Source organism: Gracilinanus agilis, chromosome 2 (genome assembly GCF_016433145.1).
Source record: "Gracilinanus agilis isolate LMUSP501 chromosome 2, AgileGrace, whole genome shotgun sequence".
NCBI classification, from domain to species: domain Eukaryota; kingdom Metazoa; phylum Chordata; class Mammalia; order Didelphimorphia; family Didelphidae; genus Gracilinanus; species Gracilinanus agilis.
Window position 1 is genome coordinate 406,106,565 of NC_058131.1, and position 21,941 is coordinate 406,128,505.

Genomic DNA, 21,941 nt, shown 5'->3' on the forward strand with positions numbered 1-21,941 from the left:
AATATTTTTTGGCAGAAATAGAATAGCTTATTCTTTCATACCACTCTTATAAGAAAGTTCAAGTAATATAGGATTGCAAAGGCCTCTGTCACCCCCTTCTGAAAATGAAGTTACTCATGTGTTAGATAGACACTAAGAGATCAGAGGTCATTGAAATCATCCACATCCTTGGCAATTAGAAAAGTCACAAGTTATAAAAGTCACAAATTGAATATTAGCAAGTTAAAAAATGTAAAAAAGAATGACTTAGAGTAGAGTCCAAAGGAGCTTTCTATTCTCACTAGTGTTATATCTGCAAGTCCCTTATTTACACTCTGAAATAATATTATGTGACAGAGAAACCCTAGTTAATATTAACTTGAGCAGTACAGTATGACACAGTAGTGGACAAAAGCAAACCCTAAGCCTTTTCTTATTCATGTGTACATCAACTGTAAAGATAAATGTGGATTAAAATCTACAGAAGGGAACAGGAATTCACTAATTCATGCATTGTATTATGAGGAATAATCATCTAGTGAAATGACAGGTCAGAGGATTTAGAGGTGGAAAGGACATTAGATGGGGAAGCTGAGTCACAGAGAAGTTTGGATTATATTCCTAAGGTCACAGAAAGAGTAAGTAGCAGAGCCAAGATCCCAACACAAATCCTCTGATGATTCCAGTGTCTACATGTTTCACTGTACTACACTGCTCTATAAAGTTAAATAAGACTTCAAGGCAACCTGAGATCTATGAATTTGTTAAAAATGTTTTCATAACTCTATTTCAATATAATTGGTTTCCTTTGTAATCTTAGGTGATGCACTAAAAAGCATTCTTCTGAGAAGGGCTCTATAAGCTTTACCAGGTTGACAAAAGGGACCATGATACAAAAAATGGTTAAAACCCCATGTTTTTAGCTTGATATTAAGCCACAGAAGAAAGGATGATTCTTGCTATGATATTCAAGATGTGCAAATTCAAATACATGTTTTCTCTCATGATCTCTAATGGCTTTTGATCAAGACTGAGCAAAGTACTGAAAAAGATGGTTAATCTTTTCCTTTAGAACAGGGGTCGGCAACCTTTTTGGCCGTGAGAGCCATAAACGCCACATTTTAAAAAATGTAATTTCGTGAGAGCCGTACAGTGCTCACAGTGCACGCTCCTATAACAGTGCCTGAAAAAAAAATTGACTTTATGGCTCCTGCAGAAAGAGCCATATGTTGCTGACCCCTGCTCTAGAATATAAACAAGAGTTGAATTCATGATTTTACTCATTGTTCTTTGTGGGAGGCCAATAAGAGAAACAGTTTTAAATAGATGAAAATCTGAGACTCCTCTTTTGACCCCTTTTATGATCCACACCTTTTCTTACTGAAAAACATTATAACCTTCTAGGAAAACTTTAAGTTCTTAGTAAACCAGCACTTAATGAGTTAACTGCCTTTTTTCACTCAGCAGAGTAAAGCTGTAGCTGTGGGTATATCTCTCTAACTTCTCCAGGCATCCCAAGGTCACGGAGTGGCAGGCTCAGGCAAAATAACTTTTAGATAAAGTGAAGCTCATCTTTAACCTTGAGACTTTTTCACATCCGGCATTATCTTCATAAGAAAATTCTTTGTAAAACTATAACTTTATTGTGCTTTGATGTGACATAATTTGTGTTTCTGCACAAACACGAAGTTTCAGGGAGATTCTTTTGTGTGAAATGAGTCTTGAAGTATATATAATAAACTCCATGCTCCAAGAGAGAGCAGAGAAGCAGCTATGAGCTAACAGAAAGATCTCCAGTGTCCCATTACTTCCTTATCAACTAAGCTGTCTTTATCAGATTATCTGGAGAGTTCTTAGTGATGAACATTAGTTGGAATTTGATCCTTAACCCACAGTGTTCTGCAACTTGTCATCACACAAGGGTGCTAAAGAACAAAGACTTTTTGAATACCTAGTGGTTCTTTTTATTTTTTCTTTCTTTTTATTTTTTTGTGTACTTGTTTCAAGGCAGATGAGTGGTAAAGTCTAGGCAATGGGAGTTAAGTGATTTGCTCAGGATCTCATAACTAGGAAGTATCTGAGGCAAGATTTGAACCTAGGACCTCCTTTCTCTAGGTCTGGCTCTCAATCCACTGAGCCCTCTAGCTGTATCCCTAGTGGTTCTTAAAAGTGTTTATAGCTTAGGATATACCATCAAGAATGAATCATAGAATTGGAAACCCCATAGGAATAAAAAAGCAATTCTTCTGTTGAAGGCTCACACAGTACTCCTAAGGCTGTGTATACTTTTGGAGAATTCCAACTTATTTGAATTATTGCTCACAATGATAAAAATTGGTAACTTTCCCTATTTTCCTCTTTTCTTTCCCCCCATCCCAACCCCAGCATGGTGTTATCATATGCTGGTATCGGGACATAGGATTGCTAGGTTATGTCACTCTATGGAAGGAGCAGAGGGAAACTAATAGAGTCACATTTGAATCTTACTCGTGAGATTTTTTTCTGGACTAATTTGAAAATTTGTTTTACATGTATATACCTATTTGTATTGGGTTTTGTTTCTTGCCTTCTCAGTGTAAGGGAGGAATTTAGAACTGAAAAGAAAATTGAATAATAAAAGAATAAAGGAAAAAATAACCCCATAACTGAGAACTTTGGGCTTATCAAATACTAAATTACTGGGAACATTTGCTTCTATATATTATATACCTAATTTATCCCATTGATCAAACCTCCTAATCCTCATCCAGAAAAAAATTGTTTTGATGTTTACCGGTTACAAAATGGTTTTGTTGGTATTGCCCTAAGCCTTCCCCTAATCCCATTATAGCCTTTTGCTGGAATGGTACTGTTAAAGTTAATTTCCTTACCACCTTATTTTATATTCCCACATCTTTTTCCTTATTAGGTAACATAGTAGGTGCCTTCATTTTACTGGCAGCAGCCTCTTACTGGTACCATACTGGCATTTTGTCTCAAGTGATATATAAGGTCAAACCCTAAGGATCTCAGCATTTGCACCTAGAATGTGAATACTGCTTTCTGTATGCTGCCTGCTTTGGGCATGGAAGACAAACAGGGAGACTGTCCCTGCTAGCAACTGTTTTCCCCCTTTCCTTGTGAGTAGCAGTAAAGTGTGTTAAAACTATTTCAGAGTGGGATGACACTTTTCATATGGACTCTTCTATACTACAAATTGGTGTCAGGAGTGGAAGATGAAAAGCACATTTAAGAAATTAACTTTTTTTTGGAGAAAGAAAGCAGGGAGTTCTGGGTGGATGAGAATATTTCCCATGGAGTCTAGTGGTCAGCACCTAGGAGATTAGGCATCCAATGGTTGAAAGAATTTGACCTTCACACTGCCCCTCCTACCCCAGTTTCTTGAAAGATAGATTGATCAGGAGAAAGAAATTAATTCCATTGATTCTATCCCTTGGCTCCTCCTTGTAGTGATAGAAGCTTTTACCTAGGAGAGGAAGGGAGCAGCAGGGGCAAACTCATAACAGCACAGTAACTATGACCTTGAAGTTGCAAAATGTTGTTTGTTCTTCATTTTCAAAGAGGCAAGTTCCTGATAAAGGTGTGGATGTATAGTGAAAGAGAGCTGGCTAGCATTAGAGATGGGCACCCGTGGAATCTTGGAGAATCTTTAAAAACCTGGATAGTTAGGATTATAGATTGAGAAGTGCCTGAACTATTCCCCATTGTGGAAAGTGAATGGATTATCTTAGGGGGGTTATCTACTGACACTGCTGATAATACAATAACTATTCAGGGTCTAGCACAGGGACAGACTGCCCTATTAGATCAGCTTTATGCAGCTATCAGACAAACATGGAACACTGGGGTGATTTCCCCAGTTGATCCAGATAGGGTGTGTTCCCCTCTCAAGGAAGCAATTACTGTCTTGATGCAAGAACCAGTCAGTCCATGGCTTTAATGGACTTCCCCAATGATGTGATTATAGCCTGGAACATGGTTGATGCATTAATAACTTCAGGGTCATTTAAATGGGCCACTTTGCTCAATGCTCCTTTTACATCCAGGAATCATTGTCTGGAAGGGCACTTCATCTTTCAGTGATCAGAGGAGGAAAGATACATAGAAAAGTTTTGTAATAGACAAAAGAAAGATTGAAGTAAGGAGTGGGTCTCCTTTATAGGAATAACCTTAGTAGTAGAAAGTGAGGAAACAGGGATAGGGGACACCTGCCTGGATATCTGCCTTCTGTTTTGACCTCATAGCCTTCAAAATGGGCAAACAAAACTACTATGGGGCATATTCCTCAGGCTAGCTGTTTCCTCAGGGCATCATAGATCATATACATAGATCAAGCACGAATGGCCAGTTAGGGAAATTAGATAGTTTCTGAAACTCTGAGACAATGGAGCCCAAGTGACGTAGTGCCAAGGTGTCCAAGAAAAATCCTTTCAGTTGCTTTGGTCCAAGTCTTGTCCTGTGGGGTGTCCAAGCACCTGCTACAATTATAAGAACAGTCTAACCTATGAGAAGACCTGTAGTAGCAGCTACTATTCTAGAATGTGTAATGATGTAGACTTTCTGAGTTGTCTTATAGGAATAGTTCTGTCATGTTGGCTAGCCATAATTCACCACGATTGCTAGTCTCCTTCCAATAACTGTGGGGCAAGTATCGGTTTATAATTCCCTTCAGGTGCTCTCTCCTACCAAGGAGGTATAGCCAAAACAATATACAATTATTCTAGGTGGAGGGGAGAGATCATTGACTTCATCCAAGAACTGCTGGATGCTGTAACACACTCTAGAGCAGTGGGCAAACTTTTTAAAGAGGGGGCCAAAGGAAAGGAAATGCTCATCTGTAAGTCTGTTTCTAAGGCAACTCTTTTGAAGTTTCATTGTATTGTATCCTACTCACTGTATTCGTCAGATTAGGAATAATGTCCAGCAGGCGGATAGAACATTTCAGGGGGCTGCATCTGACCCTCAGGCCATAGTTTGCCCATTACTGCCTATGAGTTCAATGGGTAAGTATTTGACAACTTTAAATAATCAGAGACTAATTGTGAACATTGTTGTTAAACATTGTTGTGAACATTGTTGTTAGACATAGTAACTATTCCTGATACTATAGTGGCCACACCTGATGAATAGTGTTCCACTGTAGACTGGCCCAATTTCAATTTTTTTCTGTTGCTCTAGGGGAGGGAAGACAAGTCCATTTTGTTTTGACTTGGCAAAAAATATAGTATACCTTTACAGTCCTGACTCAAGGATAGCTTAATATCTCAGTCATTTGCTACCAAAGGATGGGATAGGCAGTGGCTAAACTCCAGCTTCATTTTAACATTACCATCCTTCACTATATTGATGATATTATTATAGTGGGAACAACTGAGACAAAAGTGGGTACCATTTTGGAACAAGGTAGGTGGGCTGTTAATTCAGATATGATATTAAGACTTCCAACAAGTCAAGTACCTGGTGATGAAATGGGAATAGATCTAGAAGGACATCCTTTATTTGATGAGGTCTAATCTGGAAGTTTCCAACAGCCAAGAAAGAGCCTTGGGATTGGATTGTATTCTCAGCTACTGGCAGAAGATTATTCCACATTTGAGAATCCCCTCTAAACTGTGACTTGATGAATTGTGTGTTTTGAGTGTGAATAGCAACAAGCTGTATAGGAGGGTGCCCAACAGGCTATAAAAAAAGGCCCATCCACTTGGACTCATCATCCATCAATGCTACGGGACTCTAGCTATCAACCACTCTACCCAAATAGACTAGAATTTATGGCAGAGTAATGCAACTGCAATCCAGAGGCCTCTATAGTTTTGGATTTATTCATTTATAAGGGCAATGACCAATGATACCTCCTTTAAGAAGCAATCATTTTCTATTTACACTCTATATATCTTGTATTTAAATGGATCAGCTGTTGCAAAGGTGTGGAGATAAGATGGAATGTAGTATGTAAAGAACATCAAGAAGGCCAAGTTGACTGGACTATAGAGAGCTCAAAGGGGAATGATATATTAATAAGTCTAGAAAGAGAGGTGGTAAACAGGATGTGAAAGACCATTCAATTTAAATGTCAAAGAAATAGTTTATATTTGATCAATAGGGAGTCTTTGGGGTTTACTGAACAAGGGAATGACATAGTAAAACATTCCTTTTAAGAATATCACTTTGATAGCTTGGAATATAGAGGAAGGACTTTGTGATATTCCAGGTTAGAAGTGATGAGAGCCTGAATTAGGTCATGTGAGTATAGGCAAAAGATGTTATAAAGGTAAGATTGACAAGATTTGGTGACTGAGTGGATATATGGGTGAGATAGATTGAGGAATTGGGAATGACTTGTATGTTGTAAACATGGGTGACTAGAATGACGATGGTGCTCTCATCAGAAATGGCACTACAGAGGAGGGCTGAGTTTTGGGGGGAAGATAATGAGGTCTGTTTTGGACATTTTGCTTTAAAAAATGCCTTTGGGATATCCAGTTTAAAAGGTTTAATAGGCATTTTCTGATGCAGGGATGGAGTTCAGGAGAAAGACTAAGCCTAGATGTATAAATCTAGGAGTTATCAATGTAAACTTAATAATTGAATCCATTAGGACTAATGAAGCCATAATATATATATATATATATATATATATGAATGTCCAAGATAAACCTCAGGCTAAACTGTCTTTGACTCAGGCAAGCTTAGAACTTTCCCTCCTTTGGCCCTCTGACTCTGACTATAATATATCAGTTGGATGTAGAAGCCAGCATTATTTCTTAAATGTAGATACATGTCTATCCTTAATGATTATTGGGCCTATCCAAATGTGGGAGCTGTTTAATGCAGGGTGATTCTAAGAGAGGTTTATCATGACAGAGAGCATGACAGGTTTCTGGAGTCCTCCAAATCCTTTCTTGTAGGAAAGTCACAGTGGAATTAAACACCGAGATTTGGAGCAAGATCAACCAAAAAATGCTTTCCATGATGTTTGATCGCTGTAATTCTAATCCCTGTTAATATTTATATAGATATATGTTTGCTTATTTAGGATTTTTGTAAGTGCGAATGCCAACTTTCTCCATAAGAATAAATGCTTTAATAATGGTTGCTAGGGAACTTTACATGTATATAGAGCTACTTTAGCAAATTGAGGCCTTCCCTCCTCCCCTTAATACTAAAATCTTTGTGAAGTCTTTTGACTCATGTATAAATTAGATTGAAGTGAAGCAGAGCTGTACAAAGTTGTATTTTCCAAAGTTACCAAAATCCAGTGGCAAAACAAAAGTCAAAATAACTGGTGATGACTTGGGATTTAGTGGATGACCTTGGCTTCTTTGATGTCTATCCAAGTTCTCAGCTCTGCATTGTACCTACTTCTGCCACCCTCATGACCATTGGAACAAACTGTTCTCATTGATTACTTCCACTGAAGGAAGCCTTTACATGCTTGAGGTAGACATCCCTCTTACTCACTGATGGGACTGAGGCCTGTTGATTACTTTCAACCTGGTTTAACCTGCCTATCAAGACAGTTTACTGAGGTGTAGCTGCTGCACATTCTACAGCTTCTTGGAGCCACACTTGAGAGCTGTATAGCAGATAGAGTTTAAAGGAGGAAAGCAATCCTGAAAATGTCTCAGCAAGTCCTCATACAAGTGGTACTAGTCTTCCCCAAACACCCTATACACTGCTCCCAGTGTGGAATGAACACAGAAAGCGTTGACTATAAAATGGAACAAGTACATTCAAAGCTGAGTAAAGGCCAGGTCTAGAAAGTGAATAAGCTATATGATTAGGCCAACCCACTAGAGAAGAGACACCTGAAGCTAACCCATTGCTCATGCCCAAATGGACTTGAGGAGCTTCATTGTCCAACCGTCTAGCAGATGCAAAGGTCTGGTTTACTGATGGGTCCTCTTGAATTAAAGGTGGCCAAGTTTAGGGAAGCTCAGCATTAATAAATATGTCTCAAGATGAAATTGGCACTATTCATGGTAATATTCAGTCAGTTCAATTGACAAGCTACGAGCAATGCTTCTTTCCTTCAAACTGAACAAAGAAAAGAAGATATTCATTTATTTTGACTTATAGTCCATGTTCAATGGCCTTGTAATCTGGTTTGGTCAATGGCAGGAAAAGAACTGGAAAATCAATATTGATTTTCTCAGTATTTCTCAATTTCTCTCAATATTGAGATCATTCCTGTGGGTTTGCATAACAACTAAATGAAAAAAGGACAGTTATATGTCATTTGGGTATCTGCCCACTGAAGGTGACCCTTCTCCAAGGAATCCAAATGAAATGTCGTGGTCGAACAATCCTATGGCCCACAAATTGCTTGAGTAGCACAAAGGATCCATTCATAAACTGACCATAGGAATTAATATACTCTATAGGATTGGGCTCACCAGAGGGTACTCCACCCTATTTTCTTGGTATCCAAGAAGTTTTGAAAGAAGTAAGAGTTAGTTGTACTTCCTTACTACCCTACCACCATGTTGAAAGAGGACCCCTAGGGAAAATCCTCTGGGAGATAAGGCTGGCTAGATCTTAGCAAGTGAATTATTTAGGCCCTATTCCACATTATATCTTGATAATAGTAGATACTTTTACAGAGTATTCAGTGGTGATACCTGTTGAACACTGAGGCAAAGGCTACAATCTCAGTCTTTTAAAAAATATATATCCACTTTTGCCTTGGCTATCATGATTATATTATTCAGTGACAAGAGAAGGACATTTTCTGCAGCCCAGACTTAATGACTTAATCATAGGCCTGAAATCAGAGGATAAGATGTGTTTCCTATACCCCATCTGATCTCCATGCAGCAAACATTGTGGATTGATTAAACAGATACTTTGAAACACATCCTGTGCTCCAGTGTTAGCAGGCAGTCCCTGTCTAGTTGGAGAGCCCATGTGGCTATAATTCTACTCTTTGAACACCTCCATTCCCTACATAAATGAACCTCTATTATCTTGGATGTTAGCTGACTTAGTAGTACATAATAACCTAATGGCTAGACACCCAAACTCAATCTCCTTTTTTTCTGCCTAGGTCACATCCAGCTGGATGTTGGATAATTTATACATTAGACTTCACCAGTCAGGATGGAGCTGATACCAACTTGAATAAATTGATCCCTGCTAGTATCATGTCCTGATAGTCCAGCTAACATTCCAGCCATCTCTTACATTGACTCTGCCCAAGTCCCCACTTGCTTTCCCTGGAAGAAACAACCTACAGCTTAAGGCAGCTATATGGAACATATAATTAGCCGGAACAGTGATCACAGAAGTAGTGAGGTGGAAGGAGCAATCTTGGGGAAACTAATAGGTGTTAATAAAAGAGTTCTTGCTGTATTGTTAGGTCAGGGGACTGAGGAAACACTGTGAATCCTTCCCATTGACTGATAGGAAAGAAAGTGTCTAGAATTAGAAGGGAGAATGTGGGCTGGTGAGGAGAACCCTAGACTCTGACCTGTAACCTTTTTGGCATTATTTCTACAGGTAACATTGGACACTTGATGGGAACTAGCTGAGGTGCTCTGACTATTTATTCTTTTCCTGTTTAACTGTTTGATTTTCTACTTGACTTTCAATTTTGGTCATACAATGAAAGGAACTAGATCTAGGCAGCAACATGGAAGAAGTGGTCCTACTTTTTGCAGGATTCTCTTGGTTTTCTGTTTTCTCAGATATAGCATTGGGAAGCCAACAATACTGAACTTCTTCTGGCATCTGATTCATTGGGATATACAAGGGATCTAGGGAGGACTAATACCTTTTTATGTGAGGTCTTGCTAAGTCCTTTTCAAGGCAGCTTATCCATTTTCAGTGTCCATCGTTGACCTTATTCTCATCTAGCTTTCACCCAGCTCTCACCTAGGCTCTAAGAAACTGTATCATGCAAATCAGTCACACCCTGCCTCAAAGGGCATTCTAAGCCAGTTGAGAGTAACCAATGGACCTCAAACCCATCATCAGTTAGGGATATGTTTACCCCAAGCATGTGAAGACTTCCGGAGAAGAATGGACAGATGAGAACAAATTGTTTTGACGGCCTTAAAGGTAGCTGAAGCAGGGTTGGTGGAGCATTTAGAGCATATTCAGATATTGAGGATGCCAAGGTCATCCATTGCATCCTAGGCCATCACCAGTGGTCCTGACTTTTGCTTCACCAATGGACTTCTGATGACTTTGGAAGAGTGAGGCTGATGACTTTGTGTAGCCCTGCCTCACTTAAATACAATTGAAGTCAAGACATCATCCCATTGTGCCACTGATCCTCTTCTAAAGGAAAGATGAACAATAACCCGACTCCATAAAGAGCAGCAGCAGTTAGCTTCAGCATAGATAGATGACACCTTGCTTCTAAAACACACCTGATGTGAGTATCTGAAGTGCCTTCCAAATCCTGCCTCTCTGAAAGATGGACAGAGAAATAATCATGATCATGCTTAGCTGTGTGCTCTAATGCATTAAAAAACCAACTCACTATGTCCTTTACTGCCTGCCATATATCTATATAGATATCATACAAGAGACCTTTAATCTGGATAATCTAGTGCTAGAAATGGCTCCTGATTGTGAACTGTTGAAAAATGGTTTTTATAGGTACATCCTCAGTGCCTTATTTCAGTCTCTTGATATTAGTTACTTCTCTATTTTACATTCTTATTTCACTGCTCTGTATAAATACTTTCATTTTACTGGTTCTGTAGATAATAGGATTCTTTCCTACCGGTATTATACTGGCTGTTTCTCTCAAATGATATATAAAGTAAAACCCTGAATGTCTCAGGCTTTGAACTGGAGTAGGGACACTCTCCACAATGAGATGCCCATTTTCAGGCTTAGAAATTGTGTAACATGATTATCTCTCTTAACAGTTTATTCTCATGTTTCTCTTGAGAGAAGTAATATAATTTGTTGATGCTACCTTAGTGCAGCTAGGTGGTGCAGTGGAGTCAGAACACTCATCGTTGTGAGTTCAAATCTGGTCTCAGACATGTACTAGCTGTGTGACCCTGGGTGAATCACTTAACTCTTTTTCTCAGTTTCTTCACTTGTAAAATAAGCTGGAAAAGGAAATGGGAAACCACTCAAGTATCTCAACCAAGAAAACCCCAAATGGGGTTATTAAGAGTCAGGCATGAATGAAATGACACAGCACCAAAATGCTATCTTTGTGTGAGATGATGCTTTTTCATCTAGACTTTCTTGCCTCTATACACATCAGTCCCTTTAGGTCATTGTATATTTTTATTTTCCACTTCAATAATGATAGGTAGTTCACCAGAAGTAGTTATACAGCTATGCATCCATTGGCTTCATCACTTTTCCCAGAAAGAGAATGCTTCGGGTCATTTTATCCAAAATTAGCACCATAAAGGGCCTGTTGAAGACAATCAAAGCACCTTCATCAACTAAAGCTGCCCGAAGTTCTATCCTTATCTCTGTGGTGGCTGCAGCCTCAGTTCCCTTTTCTCCAACTTCTAACACAGCTTTGTGAAACACCTATCAAGGAAAGGCAAATATTACAATGTCAGTTTTATTATAGCCTCCCTCCCACCTCCCTCTGTCCCCACCCAACAGCAATATCCAATGAGAAGGTTCCTCAGTCTTACCAAAAAGCTAAACATAGGAATAAAGTAAGGATATAAAGAGAACACTGGAATTTGAATCAGAGGATTTGGGTAGTTTAGAACTAGAAGGGCCATAGAGGTCATTAAGTTCAATTTTCTCATTTTATATATAAAACGAGGCACAGAAAAGTTAAATGACTTGCTCAAGGTCACAGAACTAGGATTTAGTAAGTATATCAACCTCGATTTAGACTCAGCTCTTCCTGCCTGCAAGTTGACTGTTCTATCCCCATCTGCCCAATTTTGCTTCAGTTCACATCTCTATTTTGATCACCTGTGTGAACTGTAGTGAGCAACTTCCCTTCTATGGGACTTAGTCATCTCATCATGTAAATGAGGTGATGGGCTAGGTGATCTCTACAGCCCCACCTAACTCTGGATCCTAAGAAAAATCCTGAAAATAGAACAAAGGGAATGGCTAAGAGTGGGTGAATTTTGAATAGATCACAAAGTTTAGAATAAGGTGGGAATTTAGTGGACATTTATTGTAGTCTTTTTCATTTTATAAATGAGAAAACAAATAATAAAATTAGAGTAAATGGAGAAAAAAAGAGATTTTCTCATGCTATAGATCATCTGGATAGAAGCCCTGTTTAGAAGCTTGATAAATTGTCCAGACATTTGCCAGAAGTCTCTCAATCAAAAGCAGAGATGCTAATAACATCTTGTCAAGGTAGAGAAACCAAATGTAGGGAGAAAATTCTGTTTTGCATCTGTTTCTCACTAAGAGGGAGAAATTGGTTGCTGGGGTGGAAATGATGGGAAATCTGGGGAGAAGTGATTTGTTTATTATCCTAGATTCTCTGCTAGAAGAGAGACTAAATCTAAGTATTGTCTGATATGAGAAAACAAATTTCAAAGAGAATAAAGGAGTAGGAGCCTATGGACAAAAAGATACTTCATGGTAAGTAAGCTTAGGAGAGATGAAAGATACTGAAGAATGACCCTTTGAGGATACTAGGAAATATTATTTGTTGGTTATGTTGGCTTAAGGATTTCTTATGTGAGTATTATTGGTACTAGATGGCCACTGAGGTCCTTTCCAACTCTCAAATTCTCTGATTCTGTTAAACCAAGACTTATGTAAGTGATTGATCTAAAGTTACAGTACAAGTAATAAGTAGCAGTCAGGATTCAAATTCAAATTCTCTGATTCCAAATGCAATTTTCTTTCTAATACACCCAGAACCCCACCCCCATATATATATATATAAAGACTGAAACACTGAGAAGCACCCTTTTCTGAATAGCCTCCAGTCTGTCAATCTTTCAAGTCTCTAAAATTGAACAAAATGGTCCATTGGTATTCTTTTGAGGTAAGAGACCAATAGGACTCTAATCTCTCTATTCTGGATTGAGTTAGCTTTCTTATCATCTTGTCATACTACTAGTACTTGTTGGTTTGCAGCCAGTTTTGTGCTGGTAAATGTTAAAAACCAGCTCTCCATAAAAACCTAAATGTACAAATGACATATATTTAGGTTTAATCTGCATCATCAACATTTTCCTTATAACTTTCTTAAGTTGAGAAATCAATAAACTAATAAAACAAGATGTGATTTTTAGTGTTGGTAAATTTCCAAGATATAAATACTCCAACTGAAAATTTAAGTTGTCTTCTGGGCTGGTTCAAGCTGACAGCATATCCACTCAATAAAACCTTCAAGGTCTTTGCTATAGGAACTATTAACAGTCTGTCCATACCTTGCCCATCTTAGGTGAATAGAATTGATTTTTATATTGAAAACTTTGTTATTCCTATGAAAATATAGATTAGTCAACTCACCTTTGAAATCTTTAGTTTGTAATGCTCTGAGACACCAGAAAAATCTGCCTTGTCAGTGAAAGCATCTTGAATTCCCATTCTTGGAAGGATGGTGTCCAGTTTGTATGAGGCAGAAATGAAAAATTTTGGAACATAGAGATTCACTCGCCTATAGAAGAGAGAGAAACAGAGATCAACCCTCCAATCTCATAGGATCTGCTATCCTTACCCAGACTCTTGATGTTGGGACTCCTACTAGAAGAAGTAAGACTTCTACTATTGGGAATGATAGATGTGGTGCACAGGTGCTAAGCAGATCACCTTGTTCAGAGAAATAACATAGCCTATTTGGGGAAGATTCCCTTTTAATTTAGAGATGCCAAAGATGGGAAACTTGGGAAAGGACAGTGTTGCATGGGGCAGAATGGAGAGGGAAGGGATACATTAAATAACCAATGGTCTCTCTACTCTTTATCACTCCATAGCAAAGAAGCAGCAGGGAACAAGCTAGGTGTAGTAGGTAACATGCAAAGTGAAGGATACTTTGTTCTCTGGCTTTTATGATAGGCTAAATATACATAATGATGGATTTTGGAAATGACCAATATGTGAATTTGTTAACTTGACTATCTATACTGTTTTTTAACAAACAAAACTATTAATTTAAAAAGAAAATTTAACGAAAAGCCCATAAACTCATTCTTGCTCTTGATGAGGTATATGAACTTCTTTATGTCAAAGTCCTAATTGTTCCAGTGAGTTTTTGAAGGCTCTGACATGTGTTTCCACAAACTCATCTCACTCTTCCCAACCTTATTCTTTAAATATTTAACATTGATAATAACACTTTACAGAATGCTTTCTGGTTTACAAAGCATCTTCCCATCCATGACTTCATTTGATCCTCATAATATTCCTAAGAGTCAGGAAGGGAAGAGATAATTGTCTCCATTTGATAAAGCGACCTCACTTTGTGGAATTCCTATTTATTCCTGAAGTTCCAGCTCAAATGCTACTTCCTTCATGAGATCTTCCATATTTTCTCCAACAGGAAATACTTCTCCTGACTCAGACCTCACAAAGTTCTTTATTGATATTTTCTGTGTTATTTTGTCTCTTTCATATTTCATAGACTCCTATTTGACTATATGCTCCTTGAGAACAAGTTAATAAAAAGTATGTTTATTAAACACTATGTGGCCAAAGCTGTACTGAGTACTAGGGATACAAATACAAAAATGATATAATTCTTGTCCTCAAAGAGCTTATATTCCAATAGAAGACAACACATTTGGGGAATGGTGACTAGTAGGGGTGCTTAAAGACACATTGTGTTTTAGTCACTCTTTGACTCTCTCCCAGTGTCTATATACACTTGCCATAGTATCATACTCTTTCAGTGTGGAAGTCATGCATAATTGCAAACATTGAGTAAGAGTGCCTACTTGGGCATCTATCGTAGGCATTTGGGGATAGAAAGATGAAAGAAATTGCATATTCCTTGACTTAAAAAAATGACAGTCTGGGGCAGTGATTCCCAAAGTGGGAGCTACCACTCCCCTGGTGGGTGCTGCAATGATCCAGGGGTGCACATTTATCTTTCTTATTAATTGCTATTAAAATTTTAAAAGAAAGTTAATTTCCAGGGGGCTAAGTAATATTTTTTTCTGGAAAGGGGGCGGTAGGCCAAAAAAGTTTGGGAACCACTGGTCTAGGGGACAATTGGCATCTCAGTGGATTGAGAGCCAATAGAGATGGGAGGTTGTAGGTCCAAATCTGACCTCAGACACTTTCTACCTCTGTGACCCTAGTCAAGTTACTTGAACACAATTTATTAGCTCTTACTACTCTGCTGCCTTGGAACCAATACACACTATTGATTCTAAGATGGAAAGTAAAGTTTAAAAAATGAAATGACAATCTAATAGGGAGATGATAAATAAATAGATAACTAAAACTAAATTTAGAATGAAAAAAATGAAGAACAGATCAAATAGAAGGGGGCAGAATGCGGTTTGAACTCAAGTCCTTGGTTCTAAATCCAGCTGAATCAGAGAATCTGATACTTCTCTTAGGGTTATATAGTAAATTATTATGTCCCTTCCTCCTAGGAAAAAAGTAACATATATCTAGAGTTCAAAGGGATCCAAGATGACACAATGCCCTCTCATTTCACAGATGAGGAAACTGAGTCCATGTAACATTTTTCCAGGGTCACCTAGCTAGTAAATGCCAAGGGCAGAATTGGAACCCAGGTCTCCCTGGATATGCTAAGCACTGTCTTAGGAATGAAAGCTGGGGTTGATTTATGTGGTTAAATCAACCAGTGTGATTCTAGACTGGTCTGACCAGAGTAGAAAGCATGAGCCCTCAGGCACTTAGTTTTCACTTCCCAGAGTGTGTCTCATCTAGTATCAGAGTCTAAACCCTAATGGGAACTGCTTTATCCTTAGGAGGTTACCCTTTCTGGAGCAAGTGGTTCCATCTCCTCAGAGTTGTTGACATTAGACTGTCCTCAAGTCGCTTCATCTGACCTTCATCAGGAAGGACAAAAATAGCCAGTGCATTTTGACTGTAGTCCATCTGAAGTACGGTACAGTTCAGCATCCTGTCCACGAAGTAAAAGTGTTCTTCATTTTGATGCATGTAGGAAACTTTCACCACATCTGACTGGCTGGCATAAAAATCACCATTTTCTTTGGTTTCCAGAGGATCAAAAGGTTTCTCCCATTTGGCTTAAAGAACCAAGAAAAGAGATCATTATATTTCTGGGGAAGGAGAGTTATAGCTCAGTAATAACCCAATCAGGGAAAATTAGAGCCGAGAAGAGATGTTAGATAATCAAATTATAACTACTCATATATTATAACTACTCATATAACTTTTAAAGATTTCAAAGTACTTTATTTACAAGGACTCTGAGGGGATAGGACATATATTATTATACTAGAAAACTGATCCATAGCTAGAAAATGAAAGAAGTCAGATTAATTGAACTATAGGACATTAAAACTGGAAGAGAATTTAATGATAATCTTATAGTCCTGGTCTTAGAGGAGAAATTAGAACATTCCGTGTCCCCCACTACCATTATTTAGCAATATATCCTGTGAAATTCAACTTGTTCATACTTATCACCAAGTCAAAGTACTAGTAGCAATTATTTACCATCGGTCAGGTCATTTTCCTTTTTTTCTCATGAAGTTCAATACATATCTCTGCACTTCACTTTTCTATCATTCTACATCCATACTTATCATCACAGCAGCCAAACTCCTGAAAAAATCTGTCTGCATCTTTGTCATCACTTCTCTTTCTCAGTCTTCAACCTTTTGCAATCTGATTTCTGACCTCAAATTAAACTACTCCCTACAAATTTACCAATAGTCTTTTTAACTACTTAATCTGAGAGTCTTTTCTTGGTCTTCAGCTTTCTTGATCTCTCTATATTACTGACAGTATTGAATCCCTCCTCCTGGGTGTTCTCTGGATTTTTATGACATCTTGATTTTCTTCCTTCTCCTCTGATTGCTCTTCTTGGTTTCTTTTGCAAGATCTTTATCCATACATAACATGCCCTCTTACAGTGAATGTGCTCCAAGGCTATGTTTTGGGCGGTCCTCCCTCTATAAACATACTCTCTGGCTTGGTAACCTTATCAATTGTCAGGGATTAGTTTACCTCCTCTTTGCAGATGACTCCTGAATCTATATATCCAATCAATCAGCAAGCATTTATTAAGTATCTAACTTTGCATCAGGCACTGTTCTAGATGTTGGGACTACAAGTACTAAAAAGAAAATTATTGATATCCCAAGAAGCTTGTATTGAGGGAAGCTAATATATAAATAGTTATGTAGAGAATGTATATACACATAAATATGAGACTATATTTGATACATATGTATGTAGCAAATTAATATAAGGAAGCTAGTGAAGAAACTGTTATCTCAAGTCTTAGTTTTTTTCCTGTGTGTGTGTTTGTGTGAATGACTTATTATATTGTTCAGAAAAATTATTATACTGTTTTTAAGGCCAACCTTATGTGAATGTCTGTACTGAAAATGTCACCTATCCCCAGTAACTCCCTAGGAATGCTGGAAATGGGAAAAAGGAATTTGAAGTCTTGGATCCATCCAAAGCATTCTTGTTTTGGGTTTCCATATCCATGTCTTCTTTTGAGTTTCCCTATGATCCCTAAAATTTTATGGAGTGTTTACATTTTTGCATATCCAATTTAATCTACTTTGCTTTCACATTGCCTTCTCTTCAAAATTTCTAAACTACTGGTACCCTTGTCTAAATCCTATATAACATAAACTTTCCAAAGCCTGGATGAGAAGGAGCTGCAGTTCCTTTCTGACTCAGTCTCCTCTACCAAATGACCTAATGAATTTCTTTTTAAAATGATCTCAGATTTTGTGGCTTGTTCTCATGAACAACACTCATGAACTCTAATCAAACATGTCCAACTGCCTATTGGGTATTTCATACTGGATGTCCCATAGATGTGCTAGACTCAACATGCCCAAAATTGAACTCAACATATTTTCCCTTAATCTCACTCCTCTTCAGAACTTTTCCATTTATGTTAAAGGCTCCAATATACTTCTGGTTACTTGGATTCAAAACCTGAGTACTACCTTTTACTCTTCCTTATGCAGCATAACTAATCAGTTGCCAAATTTCATAACTTCTAACTCTATACCATGTCTTTTATCTCTCTCTCTACTCACCTGTCCACCACTCTACATTAATTCAAGTCCTCACTTTACTTCACCTAGACTACTGCCTCTCAGTTGGTCTTTCTGCCCCAACTCTCTCCCTACTCTCATCTATCATCCTCATAGCTATACAATATGTTATCAAATATTAGCTAGACTTTCATTGGTTTATATAAAGTCATTTATTTGTCCCTTATTAGCATTATTAACAGCAATTGTTCCTCTCCTCTCCTCAGAACACCTGTTCCACCACCATCTTCTCCCCTCAACATGGATTTTGCTTTATACTTCATTGAAAAAATTGAAGCCCTCCATTATGACATTTACCTCTTTTTCTATTCTCTCTTTCTTTGCTCTCATCTCGGTAAATTAGATTAACCTTCCCTTTGCCAGTCTTACCTCCACTCCCCATATCTTTGGTTCTTTTCCTTCTTGTTTCCTTTAGCGGCTTGACTATCATACCCCTCTCTATTTCTATAATCTTCAGCCTTTCCTTATTTATTGGTCTTTTTCCAGTCACCTACAAACATAACTTGATTTCCTCCATCCTTAAAAAATAAGCTGAAACCCTTCACTTAATCCTATAACCTCTCCAACTCGTTTCCTATATCTCTTTCCTTTCATAACACAAATGCTTAGAAATAGCTGTTTCTACACATTGACTGCAATCTTTCATTTCCCAGTCTTTATTAAATTCTTTTGATCTGTTTTCTTTCATCACTTTTTGATTGAAATTATTCTTTTGAGGTAATGATGTGGCTCAGTGAATACTTGAAGATGGGAGGTCCTGGGTTCAATCTGACACTTCCAAGTTATGTAACCCTGGGCAAGTCACTTGTCTAGAACCCCGATGACCTAAACTTTACCCTTCTTCTGGTTTGGCACTGATACTTAGTATTGATTCCAAGATAAAAGATGAGGGCTAAAAAAAGAAATCTCGCTTTCAAGGACACTCTTGTTCTTTGTACTGATAATCCAATTGCTTCTTCCCAGTCCTCATCTTTTTGGACCTGTTTGCAGAATCTGACCATTGACAACCCCCTTCTTTAGATACTCTTACCTCCTTAGATTTTTGTGATACTCTCTATTCTAAAATACTCTCTAATCTATTTCAGATATTCCTGATTAATCCTTCTCAGCCAATTTTTCAGGACTAGTATCCATTTTCAGGCCTGAAGCATATGTGAAACACTGGGCTCCAGGAACTGATTTGTTTTAAACCACATAATACATACGTGTCAGAGGTGGTGCTTGCACAGAACAGTTTCTGATTCTAAGGCCAGTTGTCTATTGGCTCTCTACTATGCTACACTTCCTTTCCAACAATAAATCACCACCACAATACTTAAGGAGTGGACATTTTAAAAAACCTAGTTCAACTCCTACATTTTACAGCTGAGAAACTGAGGCATAGAGGGCTTGTAACTTTCTAATTTCACACAGCCAAGATCAGTACTCTTTCCACTGTACTATGATATCACTTTTAAAAAAGCAGGAAATGAAACTTGAAATCCACAAGTATCAATGTAAAGTCCTTACCTTTAAAGAAAATATAGTTCACTAGAATCATGTAAGTATTTGGTAGAAGATCTTTAATCAGATCTACAATTTTCCCTTTGGTCTTCTTCTTCACATAGCTATTGATCTTCTGTTCAACTGCTGAAACATTTGAGAAGTCAATAGAGAAAGTCTCTGATTCATATAGCTTCTGGACATCAGTTGTGAAATGGGAAAGAATTTTCCCCTGCTTTCGAATGAAGAGAGCATTTCCTGTCTTTAATTCAAGTTCCTTATTAGGGAGATTCAAGGTGTGGATAAGGTGATGGAAACCTTGGTGGATGTCCTTCTCTTGCATCTCTGTGAGATTGAAACCCAAGGACTCTAGGATCTGAGTCTTTGTGTCTGATCGGGCCCCAAGGGACATCATTGCCAAAGCTGAGGAAATACTCACTGGAGAGAAGAAAATGTTCCTCCTAGGGTTCTCTGAAGCCAGCTTTCTATATAAGTTGAATGCAAAGTCAGCATTATTGGTAGATATCTTATAGAAGGTTGAGTTTCTTGGGGGAGAATGGTTGATCTCATTACCTTTACCTTCATGCTGAGGATCAGGAAAACAATGAACAGTAGTATAAAGCCCAACAGCCAAGAAAAATATGTAGAAGAAGGATGGCATTTTGGAAGAAAATGTATCTGCAGGGGATGAAAGAATAGAAGAGAGATTATCTGATTGTCATTAGAAGTAAATCATTGATTCAGTGCAACCCAATAAGCCCTTAGTAAGTGGTCATTATGTCCAAAGTTTTGCTCTTGTGCTGGGGGAAAAAAAGACGAGAAAAAATACAGTTCTTATTCCATAAGGAGCTGACAATGTAATGGAAGGGCAGGACTTTATTATCTGGCCTTGTGGTTTCCTCTTAATAGATTCACAGTCTATAGTGAAGAATAAAGATTCAGATGACAAAAAGGAGAAGTGATGTTGTTCTTATGTGCAGCTGGGAGGTCACCTATACATAGTCTGATCTGGTTATATGGTCCTCCCTCTTCCCTCTAAAAAAGAAAGACAGAAAGGAAGAAGGAAAGCTGTCCAGTGGTTAGTTACTGAAATTCCACTATTGCTAATGCATTCACTTGGGTAAAGCATTGGTTTCCCTAAATAAAAATATCTCAGTCTCTGACAACCATATGAATGACAGGGTCACATTTCATAGAATTTTAGAGCAAGAGGAAACTTACAGATCATCTAGTTAAAGCCCCTTATTTTCTTGAGGAAGAAACTGAGATCTACATTGAGAAATTTGCTGAAGATCATAAACATGGCAGAGTCAATCCTAGAACTGAGTCTAGAGATCCCCAACATGACTGTAATTTTCTTCCTTCCAGCCAGGATAAAACAAGGAGGAAATGCTGGGTATCGGAAGGGAATGAGAGCAGAAGATTTTGAAAGGAGAAAGAAGTCTGTAGATGAAAGAAATCAGGAGGGATATTTTGAAAAAAAAAACACCTCATTTCACCTGTTAACTTAATGTAAGTTCTGATTCATTTGTCAATAATTCTAGGTTTATTGAGTCTTCCTCCCATAGATACAAATCAAAATCCCTCTGTGCCTCGCTAGATGGTCTTCTTTTAGGTGTTGTCATCCCAAATTACCCTTACCTGGTGGCCAGCCCTCTGGTAATGAGTGTCTCTGCAGACACACATTCTGTTGCTGGACTTCTCCTAGAAACCATTCCATCTTTATTGTATCTGCCAGAGCTCATGTTTCTTTTAGCACCAGAGAGCTCAGATTTACTCTCAGAATAAAATGGGAGATCTCAGGAAGACATTCATGCAGGAACAGAACTAAATAGAATGCCAGAGCTAGTAGGGATCTTAGAATACAGAATGCAACAGTGGTAAAAGGACTCAAGAGGTGATTCGTTGTACTACCTACATTTTACAGCTATGGAAACTGAGGCCTAAAGACATGCCCAATGTCACAACACTAAGTAGTGGATGAGTGAGGTCTAGAATCTACGTTGATCCATTTTCAATTCATTGCTTTCTTCATGTAAGAGGGACCCATTAGAATGTATTTTCCTTGATACCTAATTAGAATTCTCAGGCCTGAATCCCATGACTGAAATGTTTGCTTGGGCACAAAGGACTTCATCATCAGTCTCAGTGATAGAAAAGAAATGGCAGACATTTGAAATGACACTATGCAGGAATTAAGTAGGCCTGCTACGTTCCTGAGACTTTGCAAGGAAAGGTATTCCTTAGGTCTTATGAATTGAGAACTGACAAGAATCATTTGGTGACAAATTGAGAAATTAGGGCCATCACATTTACCAGATTCCA

At 38.1% G+C, this 21,941-nt stretch overlaps 1 protein-coding gene across 1 annotated transcript; it reads right to left on the reverse strand.

Annotated features, from left to right (window-relative positions):
• Positions 1 to 11,218: 11,218 nt before the first annotated feature.
• LOC123235664 (thyroxine-binding globulin-like) lies at positions 11,219 to 21,336 on the reverse strand. The gene is made up of 5 exons (XM_044661865.1): positions 21,258 to 21,336; positions 19,644 to 20,294; positions 15,842 to 16,115; positions 13,402 to 13,549; positions 11,219 to 11,487 (listed from the first exon to the last, which is right to left on the reverse strand). The coding sequence occupies exons 1-5, from the start codon at positions 21,334 to 21,336 to the stop codon at positions 11,284 to 11,286; spliced, it is 1,356 nt and encodes a 451-aa protein (XP_044517800.1). The 3' UTR covers positions 11,219 to 11,283.
• Positions 21,337 to 21,941: the final 605 nt, after the last annotated feature.

Excerpts from the sequence above, each read along its gene's own strand:
- LOC123235664 (XM_044661865.1), bottom strand. The coding sequence starts at position 21,336 with ATGGAATGGTTTCTAGGAGAAGTCCAGCAACAGAATGTGTGTCTGCAG. Across the intron at positions 16,116-19,643 it reads GAACTATATTTTCTTTAAAG|CCAAATGGGAGAAACCTTTT; the intron begins GTAAGGACTTTA and ends TGGTTCTTTAAG. Across the intron at positions 13,550-15,841 it reads AACCACTTGCTCCAGAAAGG|GCGAGTGAATCTCTATGTTC; the intron begins GTAACCTCCTAA and ends TCTCTTCTATAG.